At 37.0% G+C, this 19,501-nt stretch overlaps 1 protein-coding gene across 1 annotated transcript in view; it reads left to right on the plus strand.

The window, feature by feature from the left end:
* The window catches only part of DACH1 (dachshund family transcription factor 1), a 431,057-nt gene that overhangs the window by 224,525 nt on the left and 187,031 nt on the right, over positions 1-19,501 (plus strand). Inside the window, exon 4 of the mRNA XM_012805095.1 lies at positions 3,905-4,066. Within this exon, the coding sequence (XP_012660549.1) occupies positions 3,905-4,066 (162 nt within the window). The remainder of the gene's footprint in view (positions 1-3,904; positions 4,067-19,501) is intronic.

Below are 19,501 nucleotides of genomic sequence, written 5' to 3' on the forward strand. Positions count from 1 at the left end.
AAGAAAGTATTTCTGATATTTTGGGAAAAATGGATTGTTGGGAAGAGTGAAAAGCAGTGGTAAGTTGTCGAATGAGCACTTTGGGGTGAGATACAGAAGTGGTGGGTGGGTGGGGGGTGAGTAACAAAAGTCTCTATAGATGTGAGACAGAAGAGTTATGTGACTTAGAGGATCTAGCCCTAACCCCCTCCACAAGTAAAAGAGCAATAAATAGTTCAAAGGACTGCTTCGCTCTGCTCAGATTGCACTTTAAAAAGGCCTGTGGAATGGTAACATTAACTAAAAATATACAGATGCTGGGGCACCAACTCAGATCTACTGAGTCAGGATCTCAGATGGCAGGGCTCAGAATTTGCACACCTTCAAAGTTTTGTGGCTGATCCTAATGCTCAGCGGTGGTAGCAAAGACACAAAGAAGCAGGGTTGAAATGAACTCAAGCGAGTGGATCATTAAGTCTACTCAAGGAATAGGCTGGAGAAGGTCAGGGACAACTCTTTAAAAGAGTGAGCCTTGAGCTAATTCACGAAATATTGACTTTCAAGGTGGAAATGAAGACGTGGGACCCTGAGCCTGCTTCTTTGAGAGCCTAATGTTTAAGCCAGTGCATGACAGAGGTGCATGCAAGTCTGGGACTGGGGACTAGAGAGCTTCTCCAAAAAGTCGGACCAATGAGTGCAAAGACTGATTTGAAATAAGGTGTGAGGTAGTCCAGTAGAGGAAATGGAGGGAAGCCTATGTCCCAGGAGCACAGAGAGCAAGAAGAACAGATGGTTCTACACACAGGGCCAGGAAACTGCGCGTGAAGGGCCCTGACCACCATGCGAAGCCCTGGTCTTCACCATCAGATCTTCATGTTCCTAAGAAGAGATTAGAGGTAGGGGAAGGTACAAGCTGTTAAGATTGATTGTAGCACTCTCAGAAAGAAAAAGATGGAATCTTGCATTGATGGGGGAGGCAGTAGAAATGGAGAAAACTGGTTGAATTTGAAAGATATCAAAGAATTAATGTGGAGAACTCATCAAACAACCAGTTGAATTAGTGGAACAAAACCCAGCAACTATGTATGTGCATAGGTCGTGGCTTCCTTCCTGCTTTCATAAAACTGGGCTAAAAACAGAAAACTAAAAATTATCCACGTTAACCACATGTGCACATGCATGTGTGTAAGACGCATGAATATCTTCTGTTATTTGTATTAGACATATAAAACTCGGAAAACTGTCAATTATAAAATAAAGGAGTGCTATAAATACGATCGTCTAAATAACAATATTATGAAAAGTATTTTTAAAAGTCAAGGACTTGTGCAAGTATAAGTTTTTCAAGCGGAGGGGGTTCTACCAGTCTACGATATCCTGCAGAAATCAAGCTAGGCTGTGGCTGTATTTACTAAGGATCTAGAATATATAGTATGCTTAGTTTTTACTAAATATGATATAGCATTCTTCGCATGAGTTATGTTATTTCATCCTTACATTTTCCCTCTGGGATTAGAAAGATTTTACAGATGAAGAAACTACGCTCAAGAATGTTTGATTTGTTCGTCCGAGGCCGTATCATGCCCGGTTATATTTTACGATGCTTCATTTTATTTGAATCTGTATGATGTTAGCCAGCATATCTCATGGATACTATAAGCAAGATTTGCCTGCATCGTAAATCCAATACAAAGCCCTTGAAATGTTACATGCTGGAGATGGGTCAGTCCCAGGCAACTGAGGGAAGGGACACATGGGATATTCAGATTGATAACAAGGCAAAATTGAGGAAAAAAGATTTGTTGGGAAACACAAAGGGAATTTTCAGAGAACCGGAAAGAAAATGTTCTCAAACATCTTTGAAGGAAATGAGTAATTGGGGAGAAAATTCAATCATAGGAAGATGAGAGAATCAGTTCAAGTTGGGACTTAAAAGGCAATGAACATGCAGATCAAACCCGGATGGATTCTTTGAGTTTTTATCAGTGCCTTTTAAGGGGCAGTTAGCAGGGTTTCATGCACAGATCCGGATCTGAAGGTCTTATTGCTCTGGGGTGAAGGTTGTCAGGGCTTCTTTGGTCGGATCTGAAGGAAAGGTGAAGTCTTCTAACCTCTACAAAAAATAGCAGAGATTGTCTTGAAAAAGAAAAAAAAAAGACTTTCTTCTAATTCCATGGGCTGTAACTTATTTGCTGTAATAAGTAGAAGTGATGATTAGTAGGGAGGAAAAGGAGGAGAGTGGTGTTCAGTCTCTAATCCACCAGCTGGGAGTGCAAATAAATCACACAGATAGATTCAAACGGCTGGAGCACTGCAGTCAGAAATACGAAAGCAGCCACAGCAAAAAGAGTATTTGTGGGGTTGGTGGGGGCTGGGAGACATATATCTTCCCATACACTGTTAAAGTTTTAGAATTAGGAGCGATCATTCATCTATGCCCATGTCTGTCATTTTGCAGACGAGGTTTGCCAGGCTCAAGTGACTTGGCTTGGGATAAGTTCCCTTACTTACAAGAAGACAAACTATCCCACTGCTCAAAAACAATTGCCTGCTGCCCCTCTACATAAATATATACGTTCAGAATAACATGGCTTTAATGTTCTGGTTCTCCCAAATCTTGTCTCAAACTCTCTTTCTAATCTTATGCGTGCACCTTGCTCGTGCTCTTTGGACGAAGGAGACAAGCTGTCATGCACAGACGTCACAGCTTAATGGTTAAAACTGGCAACTCTGGGGCTTTGAAGTCCTGTGCCATGATTTCGTGATCTGTAAAGTAAGCATCATGGTAAAATTAATCCCGTAGGGTTACTAAGATGATCACAATAAGTCAGCACTTACATTTAACAACTAGAAACAAAGTATTAGCTTTTGCTACATTTTATTTTACTTTTGAACACCTCGAACACTGGTGACACCAAGCTGTGTAGCAACACTTGGTCTGTGCCAGTGAGTAGTTCCCAACTTAGTGAGGAAAACACATACAAACAGACATTCACAGCACAACAGAGCACGTGCTGTAATAGAAGCCCAGGTATAAACACGGGCCAGGGGGGGAAGAGCAGACGAGGGCTCAATGCAGGTTATGGTAAGACTCCTAGACAGAGGTAGCATTTGGGGGTAGCTCCTGTGCAGTGGGTAGGGCACTGGCCCCATATACTGAGGATGGCAGGTTGGAACCCTGCCCCTGCCAAACTGCAATAAAAAAATAGCTGTGCGTTGTGGCAGATGCCTGCAGTCCCAGTTACTCGGGAGGCTGAGGCAAGAGGAGCTGGAGATTGCTATGAGCTGTGACGCCACAGCACTCTACCAGGGCGACAAAGTGAGACTCTGTCTCTAAAAAAAAAAAGAAGAAGAAGAACTAGCATTTTGCTGGAGGATGTAAAGTCAGGGAAGTGAGCCATGGGATAAGAAGATTCCAGAAAATGAGAATGGACTGTGGGAAAGCACAGACTCAACGAGGCAGGGCATCCAGATAGATAACAGTAGCATATTCGACATAGCCGGAGTCTGACACAGCAACGACAGATGGGGCGATGTAGGTGTCTACTTAGTGTAAGGCCTTGTGGGTTAATCTAGCAGCTCAGAGTTTCCCTCCCTTTAAGCAGCTGTAGGGTCTGCAGCGGGGAAGGACAGACTCGGATGGGTTTCATGGAGAGGTCACGGTGGCTGCGTTTCCAGCACTTTCTCTCCGTGTGTAAATTACATTTCTGCTAACATTCACTGGGGGATTTTCAAGAGCACCCTCCTTATATCAGCATTGTTTCCTTGGCTAGTAGGAAAGAATGTACATTGTCAGAGTGTTGCATAAAGGATCAGATACTCTAATATATGTTTGTGTGTAGGTGTATTAATATTACAGAGTACACAAACTATTACATGAAAAATTGGAGTTTAAATGACCTCATTTTTAATTTATTCTTTGAAGGTCTGACAGCAGCAGCCGCAGCAGCTGCCGCGGCCACCAATGCAGCTATTGCTGAAGCAATGAAGGTGAAAAAAATCAAATTAGAAGCTATGAGCAACTATCATGCCAGTAATAACCAACACGGAGCAGACTCTGAAAACGGGGACATGAATTCAAGTGTCGGTAAGTTTTATGTCCTCTGAAACGTTCTGCGATCACTTTGCTACTGAAGGATAGTACTTGCTTTTCCAGAACAAAACTGTGGCTCTTCATCCTACAAGTTAGTATTTTTGCTTCCGAACCACACTATTCTGAAGATAACCATTTTGTCTCTCTAACATGCCCCGTAAATGAATAATTACTCTTCATAGGATCAACTTTCTGGCTACACCTTCTACTTTAAGCATTCAATTAACACCTTTCATAATACAAATAAGTTTCAATCACCAGAATTCTAACTATTGAATATAACTAGGGTGATAGAAAAATATGTGCAAATAAAACCCAATGTCTGATTTTTATTCCTTTAATGCATTTATCAAGTTAGAAATTCACTGTCCTTGTCAGTGTAACAGACTTACTCTTTTCGTAGGCTGCCAAGAATGAGGATTATGCTAATGCTTAATTCTTCCCATACGTAACCATTATCAATGTCTCTCTCATCTTAAAAGTACAACTTTAATTTTCCTGATTTTTTTCTTTCTTGCTCTGTGAAGAAAGAGAGATGAAAAGTTAACTGTTATGCTCAAACTGAAGGCAACGGGGTTACCTTTGCCAAATGTCCATTTGAGTAATTTGTTTTGTGAAACATAACTTCACATGTGGGTAGGTTTTTCATTAGTGAAATCTTTAGCTTTTGTGTTTTGGTGACGTAAAACATTTTATTCTCCTTCGATCCTGTATTTCTTCTCCCTAAAATGCAGAAACCATGCTCAAAATAGAATTTTTCAACAGAAGTTTGGATATTGCAAGATGTGCAAAACATACCATATCCAACTTACGTTCATGAAGGACACGGTCACTCGTGGGTGTTCAGTCTCTTCCAGGTAGCACTTGAGCACATTGTTTCTTAGGTTATTCAGCAGCTCTCCACTTGCAGTCTGTGAAGGGTATAGAAAGGAATGATACGGATTTTAGTAATAGTCATTTTCAAAACAGTTCCCTGGAAACATACACTAGACATAAATGTTAGAGTTGGAAGTAATTTTACAATTTTTTGTTTGTTTGTTTTGTTTTGTTCTGTTTTTTGGCCGGGGCTGGGTTTGAACCTACCACCTCCGGCATAGGGGGCCAGCGCCTTACTCCTTTGAGCCACAGGCGTTGCCCTGAGTTGGAAGTAATTTTGAAATAGACACACAAAACACAAAATACCACTAGCTCAGTGATAGTAAAGGGCAGCTTTTAATGTCAAAAGAGAAAAATAGAACTTTACAGTGCAAGTAGGAGGTTGGACAGATAAGTTCACAAACTCGTCCTGGTAAAAGTGCTCCAGGCCTCATTGCTGACCAGTCCCGACAGTCACACTTAAAGAACTCCCCTAGGGAAGCTAGGCTCTGGGGTCAGCACCTAGTCCACCCTCCAGGGCACATTTTCTAGGATGATTTTGTGAACTTAATTACAGACCTGTACATAAGAGACAAAGACCAAAAGCCATGGGTGACAGAACTGGGAGTAGGTGGTGCCAGCAAGTCTCAGAAAGGTGAAAAGACATGGAGGAAAACCAAAAAAAGGTGACCCTAAGCTGGAAAGGACTTAGTAAACTAAGAGCGCTTGGATTTGTAACTGCCCCTGGGGAGGGCAGTGAGGGCAGAGGGTGGTTTAAGTCATGGTTCATACATACAAGTTCAGACTTTTAAAAGTTAAAATGGTATCGAAGTGAACTGAAGGAATTATCGTTTTATCTGTGGAACTATTAAGTATAATTACTTAAAAATGAAAGCCCTTTGCTTTGGCTTATAAAATAAGGCAACATTAAATACTTTCAGAAAACAAGGAATGAGCCACTATAAATCATAGCCATCGTTCCAAAACATAATTTGGATTGTTTCCAGAATTTTAGAAGCGCAAGTCTTGAATGCAGGCTGTTCTTGATAGTCGGGATTATGAGGAGGGATTCTTAAAATAGGCAGTTTAATAAAACTTAATTTTAAACATAGTACCTCTATTTGAATTTTTTTGAGAAGTAAAGCAGAAATTGACTTTGGAGAAATCAGCAAGCAAAAGATGAGAAGAACATAACTTTTCGTTAAGTATCACGTGTATTTAATACTTGACAGTATGCAATAACATTGGTCTACGGACCAAGTTGTAGCTTGCTTTAAGTATTTTGTACAGAGGCTATGACAATGGCTTAAAAGGGAAATAATCTAAGTTTTCTTTTGTATCTTAGTTGGAAGAAATGACTTTTATTAACCATGGTATTTAGTTTTTTTGGGTTTTCCTTTTACTGCTTTGTACTTTGATGCCATCAATGCCAACCTGAACCAGAAGCAAAATTTACTTGCATTTTCCGGGAAGGTCGTATTACTTCGACATTGTGTTAATCCGGTGCCATTAGATATCTTCAGTTGATTTGGGCCAAAGAAATGTCATCCTTGTCGTTTTCATTCTATTCTCACTGCTTCTGTCCTCTCAGAAGTTTTGATTTATGATGTTATTCTTCCTGAGCACCTCAGCCCCACGCCAGGTATTTGTTTAGAGATCCAGGAAAGCGAGTTTAGGGAGCAGTGAGACGGCTTGGGAAGGGAAGAGAACAATGGGGAAGGTAGGGCTGAGTTTTCACAGATCAAAGCAATCGCCTAATTGTAGCTTTATATGGTCCTGGTCTTCTCTGGTTCTGGGGACAATGCCTGCTTCCTGGTAAGTGTTCAACAGCTCTGTGACTTTAAAAAGTTCTGTAAACTTCTGAGCCTAATGTTCCACATCTGGAAAATGGTATCAATAATACTATCTACAAGGTGAGAATGAAAATGTTTGTCCTGTGTTGATTACATTATTTAGTACCATGTCTTCTTTTAACATTGTTTAGTTATCAGTAATATTCATAAGGGTTTTTTTTGCTATTATTATTATTACTATTTCTCAAAATTTCCTTCCTGAAAATTACCTTTTCCCTCTTTCTACAGCTGTCAACTGCTTCCTCCTCGTTTTTTCCTATTTTTACTCTTTGTAAAGCAGCAGCCCTGTGAAGAAATTTCAGGGCAGGCGTTGGATCATTTCATTTGGATTTTGTTATGCATTTGATTTTAGTTCATTCTAGGAATACCAGCTAGCCACAGCACAGGTGTAGTACTGAAGGAGCATCCAGTGTATGGGTGAGGTGGTTAAGTAAGCAGATACGACGCGCTGAATCTTCCAGGGTAATCGGCTACCGTCAAGTGGTCAGAAAGTGGTGTTGAAGCATGTGAATTCTAGAAGGAATCCCAAGAATCTTCAAGGCCTATATTTCAGCATACAAACCGCTCTCATGAATCTATCAATTGGCTCTTAGAAGCAGTGAAACCCTTCAGAGAGGTGCTACTTAAATGATGTATTGTTGTTACTCAGTCTTGCCCAAATCCAGTGACATTTTTGAGGCCAATTCAGGGATCGTTTTCCCTCTCGTACTCATCTGGCTCACTTTAAATATTTCAGGCTTTCCTTTATAGGAGCAGTGATTGTTTTTTTCCTTAGCTGTAAATAAATCCTATAGCTCCCAAACATAGATTTTGTTTTTGCTTGGTTTGGTTTGATTTGGCTTGGTGAGGTGACGGGATAATTTCATCATAGATGACCCTTTCCGGCTTATAATATGAATCTTCAAAATTAGCCAGAAAGGGTGTTTAAAGAAACCTTTGACTCTGACAAATTAATTATTTCATATCCTGGTTTTACATGGTAACCTTGAGCTCAGATCTTTGCAACAGAATGATCACTTTGGAAGAAGTGAGGACCTCAGGGTAAAGCCGTGTGAGGCATCAGCACACTGAGTAAAATATATGGCCATGTCGCCATTCTCCCTCATCCACAATCAATTGGATTCTTTTAGTTTAATATTTACTTGCTAAGATGAGATGCTAGTCTGCATGGTGATAAACAGTCTGCTCCTGGCATCTGAAGGTGACCTGTCAGTTCATATGGACAAATCTCCTGCTTACTGAAATGTACAAAATAAATCATTAAAGCAGGCAGGTGCTCATTCCCAGATTTAAATCACCATAGATTTATGATTTGAATTAATGCTTCATTTGGCCATAGAAATAGATGCTGAGACAAATGATATGCACTGGTTGGGGTTTCCATACTGTAGCCATCCTGATATTGATTACTGAGATGTCTTTGCAATCTCTTGTTTATATCAAGTACTATCTTGTGACAGGTTGGCTGATATGAGCTACATTGCAGATAAGAAGGAAAAATGTCCTGGATTCTTTTTAGTGGCAACACTGTCCACAACATACAGGCTAGATAAATTGCTATTTTTTTGCTTTAAAGACTGATCTACATAACCAGCTTAAAAAATGCTGCTTGGAAATTGGGAGTAGGATATTGCAAACGCAAAATTTAAAACCGGTGAACCCAAGGTCAATTTGATAGTATCTATAGCTATGTTTTTATCTGTTTATCTTTTTTTTTTTGGCATTACACACACATTTGAGGATACTAAATTAATCATAATCAGCTTAATCTAAATAAAGGAAACTTAATTTTACTTCTAGTTTTTAAATGCTATGTAAATATTGACAGAGAGAGCATCTCTTAATAGTTTCTGTGTTATTTAAATACTTGCTAAACCTAGTATCTTACTCCCTTCACTAATGACAACAAAGGAAATAACTCTTTAAAGATAAATACATTAAATATTATTCCCAAGTGCAAAATTTTGTGGACTGCAATTTACCAAGAGGCAGGAAAGGGCTGCCTTCGTACTTCTCTTAACATTTTATTTAAGGAAAACACTATGTATACAGTTTAAAAAATACTCGGAGGATTTAAGAGGGACCTTTGCCACTGGCTAATATCTGACTCATAGAACTGGTAAACAGCTATCAACAATAGTAGATGGCTTGCTTAGTAGGAAATGAGTTCATATCTATTCAAAATGTGATTTCAAAACAGATGTCCCAAGAAAATCTCATTGTTTAAACTATAGTCATAACCTCCCAATGGCTGTTATTTCTTTAAGGAAGTGAAGTAGTCTTAAGACTTGAGCATTTTCTCTTTCTGCACATTGTGGAACACAGGCGAGGGTAGCAGACGCAGGGCGCTACAGTCCTGAGCACATTTCACGTGCTGCAAACATAGGATTCTTTTTCATTTTCTCAAACTGGCAGTAGTTAACAAGGATGCAGAAGTTTTAATGAAAAATAAGGACTCATGTTTGTTCTTCAGCGGTATTTCTCACTCCTGACTTCTTCTCTTCCTCAACTAACCCAACCAAACAAACAAATATATGAAGCAAAAAAAAAAAAAAAAAAAAAAAGCCAGGCAGATAAAGAGATAATATTATCTTCTTCAGCTCACCATTTCGTATCTTTTTTGTTGTTGTTGTTTTTTTAACCATTCCTACAGAAATAGAATACTTTTTGCAGGAGTCATTTCCTTTCTTCCAACACACGTGTCTATTTGGAAGAAAAAAAATTAATTTTATGATTTCAGGAAAAAGTCTTGGAGACCTTGAGAAAGCAAATAAAAGGAAACTGAGAACGCAGGCCACCAAGCAGAGCTCTGCAGTTGCACATTGGATTCTCTGCCTTGGCAATGTTAATGAACCTCAAATCCTTCCTATAATTAGATGAGGGAATTGCTTATATTTTCAAACAGATGATGCTGCTATAATGAAACGATTGACAGGGAATTTAAGAGTGTCTACAGTAGTCATTTGGTTTCTGTTATAAAAAAAAAGTTTAAAAAGAAGATTGGCTTTAGACATAGGTCCTAAGAGAGGTAGTAATTTACATAGCATGCTATGACAGGTGTCTTTGTATAGTAAGGAAATAAAATGGAAGACTAGAGAAATGATGGGCAGGTATAGCAATTTTTTGGGGAGGGGGTGTCCTATGCTTATTCTGCTTAGGTTCTTTAAAAGGGGCCGAGACTCAAGAGATGGATCCGGATTGAGTGCACAGCTGTAACTGCTGATGAGCTAATTGCTCCTTATCTCTCAGCCCCATTCATCTTCATTTTTTACCAATTACTGAGAATTATCTGTGTTCTCAGTTGGATATGAGAGTTAATCCTTTTTGGTTAAGCTGGCAGTACTGTGAGCAGATTCCAAATCGGAGGGTGAAAAAGCCAAAGCAAGCTTGCTCAAAAAATGTCTCCAGTTCAATTACAGTATCACTGATTCATAAGAAATTTACTGTTGTTTAACAGATTAAATATGGAAAGTTTTTTTTTTTTTTTAACTTGACTGTTTTTCTGCCTAACAATGATTTTTGAGATCCTTCTTCCTGCCTGATGAGTTAAATTTAACGGTATTAACAGCTAGGGTCTTGAAAACACAGAAATACACATGACTACCCTAAAAGCCCAAAAAGATTCTGACACATGAATAAAAAATAGTTTGGAACTGATAGCTGTCAATTTATATGTAAACACTTTTAAGTGATGCTTTTGTTCTGTGCGGCTTCACATATGGTCAGGAAATGATGTCCAAATATAAAGCTTTTCACAAATGTCACACGAGTGGAACTTTAATGGAAGATCACATAAGCATCTCTTAAAAGTGTAGGAACTGCCATGGTTTGTAATTCAATTGGTTGTGAATAGGCCATATGGTTAACATCATTCCCTCTGCAAAAGATGTCTTCATATTCTGACATTTCACCCCAAATTGTTTACCCCAACAATAAAAACAAAAATGTACTAAGCTACTATTTTATTAATGTAATGCATCTGTAAATATTTAATCGTTCTGGCATTTTTCTTCATTAAAAAGATAGTCTAATCTGAAAATATAAGGAATAAAAAGCTAATTTAATGCAAAATTATAAAAAAAAATTGTGTAAAATTTGAATTATCATATACCATGACCAAGATAAGCCTGATTTGGCTTATGTGGTGGGGGGCAAGGGGAGAAGATGGCAAAAAAGACTTCCCTTGTAGCAATAATGTAGCTAATAAATAACATAGCCACTTAGATAAGACTCAACTATTCACCTGTCTTATATAATCCACAAGGAGCTGGATGCCCCATTTCCTTCTTGGCTCTAAAACTTTTTATTTTTGAAAACTCAATAGAAAATAAAGGACAAGAGGATGTTGGTTTCTAAAATACAAAACAAACTAGAAACAACGCAAATGTCCTGAAACAATGTATCAGTAAGAAGTCCTGATACATATATTTTCATATTGTATGACTATTATATATGATGAATAAGGGTGGATTATATTTGTTTTGAAGATTAAAAAAAGAAGACGAATAGCACATTTTCTATCTTGTTACTGTATGTCCATTGATTTAGAGTTTGGAAGAAATTGGGCAAAAGTTAATATTATTATGTTATTGTGGAAAATTTCTAAGTATTTAAAACTATATAGCTTAAAACTAGATTATTAATGACTGATCATTTATGAAGCTTTTTTCCATCATTTTATGGAAATTAGAGGAATAATTTGTTTTTTGTCTTCATTGTTTATGTAAAAGAACAGAAACACCACTGATCACAACAGGTGACTGTTATGGAAAATATATTTATATATTAATAAAAACTTCATTTCACTTTAAAATATTTGGGCATGTATTCATAGATTCTTTCCCCTAATGTTAGTAAAATCATTACAGTATGATTAGTAGCATGCACCAGTTTCCTATGTGAACTATGAAACGTAGGGTGTGAAGAAGCAGAATGCAGAGAATCTTTTCACTTTTTTATGCAGTGGCTGTTGGATTTCATGGCACCATTTTTTTTTTTTAATCTATGTGAACAGTTGGAGGACATAATTAGAAAATACTATGCACTGGTTTTGTTTGTTTTGAATATTGTTTGTTCTAACTAATAACTGGGTAATGAAGGAAACCTGATAATTTAAGCATATTATATTAAAATATAAATGAAATGATTTATTTGATTCTGTATCTTTGTGTAATCATAAAACATAAGGAAATATGGGATGTATCCAAATGAATATGTTATATGGTAGAATCCATCATATTCCAAGAGTGAATTTTCATCCAGGAAAGTAGTGCTCTTTATCAACCTACATAAACATGCTGTAATGTTCATGTAAGCTTAAAAAATAAAGTACAATTGGAGCAAAAATTCAGTACAAAATAATCTCAGATAATAGTCAACTATTTTAAGATCAGACATCTCTTATTTTGTTCATTAATTAATATGATCCTCTATTATTTTGTCTTTTACATTAACTTCATATGATTTATAATGCATGATTAAAATCATTCTTTATCATTGTCTTCTGTAAAATATAATGTTTTATGATATATTTAAAAATATATCATCATTTCCTGATACTAGAAAACGTGGTTTTGGAGATGGTAGTGGGTGTTTATGGCCCCACAATGCTGTAAGTGTACACGTAAAGGTTTATATCCCCGAGCCTAATGCACCTGCCACCAGATCTAGTGTTTCCCATTGATTTGACTGCGATTCTTCTCCAAATTGTCCAGATATTCCAAAATTGTACAAAGCCATTTGTTTGAATCACAGCATGTCAAAATGAATACAAAATAGTTTAACTAATGAAAATAAATAAATAACATAGTAGTTGACATAAATGTCTAAAAATGTAGGTTGCTGAGGATGATATAATGTGGCACGCATGGCTCTTCATGCTCTTGATGTCTTACCCCTCCAAATGAACCCAGATAATTTGGAAGATAGGAAAGCATGGAGGATTTAAATATGGGAGGATTTAAATATGGTTTTCTTTAACAGCAGGTCATAATGGAAACACAGACCCTTACATTCAGTGCTGAGAGAATTACCAGTTTGATAATGATTAGGAATGTTGTTATTAAAACAGTATGTGCAGTTCATTTTCAACAGTTTTGAATTAGAGTCTGCACTAATGAAACGGATACGGTTTCCTTCACAAAGGGCAGATCTGTTAGTTAATATCGCTGCAGCAGTGCCTCCCAAACCATGCCTTTAGCTCTATTTGTATTTCACAGCATGATAAGCAAAGAGTGTTGATTTTCAAGGATCCTGCTGATGAAAGGTAATGGCATTATTACATCTTTATCTCAAAAGCAGAACTGAGTGGTAAATGATTTTTTTTTCCTGTGTTGCACAAAAGATTTCTTGGTTAGAAAGCCTTTTTTATTTCTTTACATCGTTTTAGTCTTGGAAATGATATGTTATTATTTAATGTCTGCACAGCAAGCTTGAAAGCACCTAATAGCGAATGGATTGGAAGTGAAGTACCTCCTGCTCACAGATACGGATCTTCTCAGTCACACGCTGTACCAGCTGTCATCCCAGCCATACTGCTGTGATTTAATTAGTCTGTTTATGTCCTTTCTAATAATATTTCCATCTCTATGAAAGGGCAAATGCGACAGGGACTTTTTCCCTTTCTGGTTCTGCAGACTAAAGAATGTGGCCTACATCTGATATGTGGGGATGCAAGATTGAATCACCATTCCTGTCACTTCAAGCTGTTGATAAATTGTTCAGCCAAGAAGTGTACTTACTTCCTTGGGGTCATTTGTAGGCTGGGAGTGACAATCTGCATAGAAACAAAGGAGAAAGGGTACATACACATACATAGGTCCCTGTATGTCCTCAGTCACTTAACATTCTATATGTAGTGTGTATAACATATAAACACACATCTGTAAATCAACATGCATTGTAAAGTTAAAACAGTTTGTAAGAAAATATGAACCCTGTAATTTTATCCATCCTGAGCATGTCTTTCTGGCTGATGGTTGAGTCTTTCCATTGATTGAGTTCATATAAAATTGCAACATTTCAAGAAATATAAGAAAAGTTTTCCATTTTTCTAATGGAAAATTTAAGAAAGAAGTAATTGATCTGGGATTTTACCTGGACGACAGTATAGAGCAGGATCATTGGAGGAAAAAAATCTCAGTTTTATATAAGATATCATGTTTAAGGATATCAAGGAAAAGACAGTGCCATCCTCATTAAAGCATTTAATAATTACATTTGTGCATAGATTTGTTTTCAGTGTATTTAACTTAAAAGAATAGCTTATGTTCAAAAGAAATGATCCACACCGCACACATCATTATGTCAGTCTGCATAAATTAATAAACAAATACAAAACTGATCCGACATTATTTCATATAATGTGGTATCTCATAATGTATAGTCAGACACTCTGTCATGTGAGCGACAAGACTACAAAATCCAGTAGTCTTCTGGAACATTCTTGCCTCTGTCTCCATGACCACATAATGTTTTAGGAGACACAGATCCATAATAGAGCTTATGGAAAGAAAGAAGGAGATTTCTGAAATTAATTTCAAGTAGTTTTAATTTCACTCACTTTTGTCTTTGAAAAAAGGCTATATTATTGATTAATAATCTGTTAATAAGTTCTGTGTTTTAGTCTCTTCCTTAGAAATAGAGTCGGTTTTCTTTATTTCTGTGATTTAAATGCTGAACTGATTGTGTTGCAAAGTCTTCTAGATTATCTTGCTGGTGTCTGTACCTTTCTGTCCTCTCCGGGCTTTCCATTTGTGCATCCCAACTACGTTTTTGGAGAGATTAAAACAATGAGTCTATCAGACAGTATAAGCCGACATTCACTTCTTGTAAAAATTTAAAGGTTAAAAACGCTAATCTCATCAAGGTGGTCACATAGTTTTATAAGTGATTGCCTTTAGCAATTTAAATCTTAGCTTCCTAGAGTTACTAGTTTAAATGCTCACAGGCTCATATTTGCTTACTTCTTATTCTTAAATATACCTGTCACTATTCACAACAGTGCTTACCTTAGGAATATTTTGAAAGACATAGGTTGAAATAAACATTGAGATTATAAAAGTTCTTATTTCTACTATATTAGCACGTGATTGTTTTCAACCTCATTGTTTTCAATCCTTTAGTTCTCTTGATAACACGTACCTTGGCAATTAAATCATTTAGATGCTGTCACGCACATACACAAACACACAATTCAATTCCCACATTTCAGCTTCCGACATTTCACTAACTTACTACAAATACAAACCAAATTCGCTAAGTACGTTCATTTTTGTATTTACTTATTTGTTCTGGAAAAATACAGGCACATTCATTTGACTGTCTTTCTACTGAAGTGTAATTTCCCTGTTCCCCTGCACTTGCTACGCAGTGGAACCTAAACGCTGATGATTAAGTTATCCTGACATGAACCATTTCAATGCTCTGAAAAAAACTCACCACAAAGCATTTGATGGTATTTTTTATTAATTGGATAAATGAATTGTGAGATGTGTGATTGCATGATGATGTACTCATTTAGTTGTCGCTTTTTGCTTTTACTAATCTCTGTCATATTGGATTTATAAATGGAACAGAGTGACCTTTGAAACTGGGATGGAAATGAAGAGATAAACACAACTTGAAAGGACAAACCAATTAATATCAATGTGTTTGTTACACATACATGAGGAATTTTAATTTTTTCTTCTCTACAGTAAATTTGTGTTCATTTGTTGAGAGAGGGAGCAGGTTTTTTGATACGTATGGATTTTAATGGTTTTTTCCCTAAAATATAGAATTTTGTTCAGCAGTACGCTGTGTTAACACACGGGTTATTTTTAGTGCACAAAAAGTTGTTGGCACTAACTTTAAAAAGCGTCACAATACTCACTTTAAAAAAGTCCACTTAGTTGTGCATTCACACATGTGAAAACACACATGCATATAAAATGTTCACATAGCCTCTGTGCTGCTGTGCCTGCTTGTCCTGCCGATGGCATCCCATTCACTATCCATGGCGAACGTATCTTGCTCTGTAAGCCTATTCTCTTGCTCTTGCTTGTAAACTTAGCCTTTCCGCTTCCTCTCTTCTTTGTTCCATGCTTACCTTAAAAAACTCATGTATATTTGCATTATGCATTTTTTATTATTTATTTATTTATTTATTTTTTTGAGACAGAGCCTCAAGCTGTCCCCCTGGGTAGAGGCCATGGCATCACAGCTCACAGCAACCTCCAACTCCCGGGCTCAAGTGAGTCTCTTGCCTCAGCCTCCCAAATAGCTGGGACCACAGGCGCCCGCCACAACGCCTGGCTATTTTTTGGTTGCAACTGTCATTGTTGTTTGGGATGACATTGTTGTTTGGATTTGAACCTGCCACCTTAGGTGTATGTGACTGGCGCCTTAGCCACTTGAGCCACAGGCACCGAGCCACATTATGTATTTCTTAAATACATACCTTGCAATCATTATAGTAACTTGAACAGACCTTGGTTTTATAAACTTAAACTCGTGATTGATCCTTCCCTGTTGTCCACAGACAACTTTCTAAAAATCCTGATTCATGAATCATAAATAAAGCATTTATTATTTTAACCTGTTGACCTGTAATGTTAAAAAATATTTTTGAAAATCAATAAATATACTTGACTATGCTTTTACAATAAATCCTGAGCAGCCACTTCGGTCTCCTCCTTACCTCGGGCTTTCTCCCTTCGCCTTCCTCATTTTTTATCTAATTGGGTTTATTTTCTTTAAAAACATAAACCAATTCTGCTGTGGTGTGAATTTTAGTACACTGGTACGTTCTATTCACTTTAATAGCTTAATTATGGAATATAATCAATTTAATACACAGGTTTTGAAATATTGCCATTGATGCACAACATGGAAAAAAGTCATACAAGCTTGACATTTTAAAACACTAGCATTGAAAGACTTTCACTTCTAATTGATTTTTAAAAGAGTCCCCTGGAAAAGTGAGCTTAGAAATGTTTATAACGGCGTTGGCAACGGTCCAGAATGTTTACCACAAAGTGTAACTCAGCAGTTTCTGAGTTCTATCAACTAAGGAAGATGTGTCCCATAATTGGCTTAATTCATGTTGGTATTGAACCCCCACAACCTACCCCTCCCGACATCATCTTTTTAAAGACATGCATTTTCAAAATGATGACTTCAAAATAAGAAAGTATTTCAGGGAGAAATTCTTAGCAAGAAAGTTCTGGATGGGATAAGTAGAGCGTCTATCTTTTGTACTTTCTGAAATTATCTATTTTCTCTCCTCTCCCCTTTGTAATCTATTGGTCTTCATAACTTTGTTTAGTAAAGCTGTCAAAAAAGACGATGCATTTCAGATATTGTAATGTCATGGTGCCCTGATGGTTTATGGTTGGTGTGAAAAACTTCCTCGGACAGCTAAAAACTTAATGGCTGTGACATCCATTCTACTTTAACAAGTCAGAGGACCAAACCATAAGTAACATTGAGCACAGCAATTATTTTCAATTGCTAACTATTTCAGGAAAAAAAGGAATCTGTTGACTAGTTGTTTGTCAGTTCCGGTATGTTTTTGTATTGATTGCTTCTGAATATACGGCCCCATAAATGATACCAAGCCTATTTCCTGTGAGTGAAAAGAGATCAATTTACACAGAAAATGAATATACAAGCTTTATTTAGCTCTCTCCTTTCTAACAATATTAATTTTGTATTTAATACAAAATTTGGAGCCAGTCACAGACAAGTTGGAAAAGTTCCTAACCATTTTATTCTTCAGAGTTTTGGTTATTTGGTGTGATTTTTCTCAGCAGTGATTCAGCACAATAATGTGATATTTCAAAGTATGATCAGCCAGAATGAATCATTTATTTGTAAGCATTTCTTTTTGAGATGAAGACGGTAGCATAATTGTATAACATCTCCTTATTCCTCAAGGTATCGGGAGTGATTTGTGGTTTGAAATTTCTGTATTGTAAACTCATACAGTGCAGGCACTATTACATATGGTCAATAAGCAGGAATTCTGATTAGTTGGATATAAATCACTAATGCTGAGAAATAAAGGTGACAAAAACAATGACTAAAAGAGAAATGAATTGATAAAAACAGGTAAGGAAGTCATCCAGTAGACAGTATTACCTAATTTGTCAGAACAATCCGTTACCCAGTGCCAGTTGTGTCTGAGAAATAGATCTGCATGAAAATGTCCTTCAATATCAAATTTATGTTTTTTTTTAAGTTTGTACCCTAAAACCGTATTACAAGCAAATATGTAAACGTCACCACTCCCTCACTTTCTTTCTACACATATACCTACTTGAGTTCTTTTAGGAATCCAATGCCATATTTTTTTCTCACTTAGATTAAAACACAATGAACCCCCAAAAACTCACACATAATGTGGGTGGACATAATTTTCATTTCTTTATGCTACCAGTTGTCTGAATATAGTTATATTTGACCCAGAATCCCAAGATGCACGCACACCTAATTTTCATGCTCCTAGCTTTCCACCAAAGTGCCAATTTCCTTTCCTGTTAACCCTCATCTTGGCCCAGATTTGTTAGTACTCAGTCATATTTGCTGCTCTCCCCTCAATGAATCTTTGAAGGTAAAGAGAGGAGAAAATGTGTAAGTGAAAATTGGGAGACAACCGGGGCTTGTGGTTCGGCATTAAGAGCATAAAATCTGAAGCCTCCCTGCTTAGGTATAACAACACATGGCTCTTTACTCCCCTTAGGATAATGACCTCAAGTTCTATCCAAGTTTTTGCAAAAGACATTATTTCATTCATTTTTGTGTCTGAGTGGCATTCCACAATGTGAGTGTGCGTGTGTGTCCACCCACTACATTTTCTCTATTCACTCTTCCATCAGTTAATGGCCATTTAGATTGATTCTCTATCTTTGCAACAGTGAATGGCACTGCAATAAACATAGAGGTGCAGGTGTCGTTTGGATACAATGACTTCTTTTCCTTTGGATAGATACTCCGTGGATCGCTGGAGCCAATGCTACATCTACTTTTAGTTCTTTGAGAATTCTCAGTACTGTTGTATTAATTTACATTCCCACCAACCCTGTGTCAGCGTTGCCTTGTCACCGCATCTGCACCAACCTCGATTATTTTTTAATTTTTCAAAATGGTCCTTCTGACTGGGGTAAGGTGGTAACTTACCATATTTTTCTTTTGCATTTCCCTGTTGACTAGTGATGTTGAAAATTTTTTTGTATGTTTGTTCCTGTCTTCTGCCCACTTTAATAGGATTATTATTATTATTTAAAAAAAAATCCAACTTAGCTTCTCTTGAGTGTCAGTTTTCCCGTGAATATTTTAAGCTTAATAATTCAAAATATGTCATAGAGCTTTTTGGGGATTACTTGAGTAGAACACTGAGATATTGCAAGCACTATGCTAACATACCTTTAACAGAAAAAAAGGTGAAATAATAATAGATACACATTACACATATTCACAAATGTTCTCTAAAAGGCTGAACCTTCTGGACTTCCCAGTGTCTCAACATTAGTTGAAACTGTATGTAATATTGTCACCTCTACATATCCTCAACACTCCTTACTTACCGAGGGTCTTCACACATTGATCTGATTGAATACTTATTTAAAAGCTTTCTTGTTGACTATTTGCCTCACTCTGATCCAAGTGTCTAGCTCCGGAAATATGCTACTAGATCCAGATTACATTGCTACACTTTTTCAAAAGTGCACCAACAAAGGAA

This window comes from Otolemur garnettii, unplaced genomic scaffold, assembly GCF_000181295.1.
Source record: "Otolemur garnettii isolate 467f Iridium unplaced genomic scaffold, OtoGar3 scaffold00036, whole genome shotgun sequence".
In the NCBI taxonomy this organism is placed as follows: domain Eukaryota; kingdom Metazoa; phylum Chordata; class Mammalia; order Primates; family Galagidae; genus Otolemur; species Otolemur garnettii.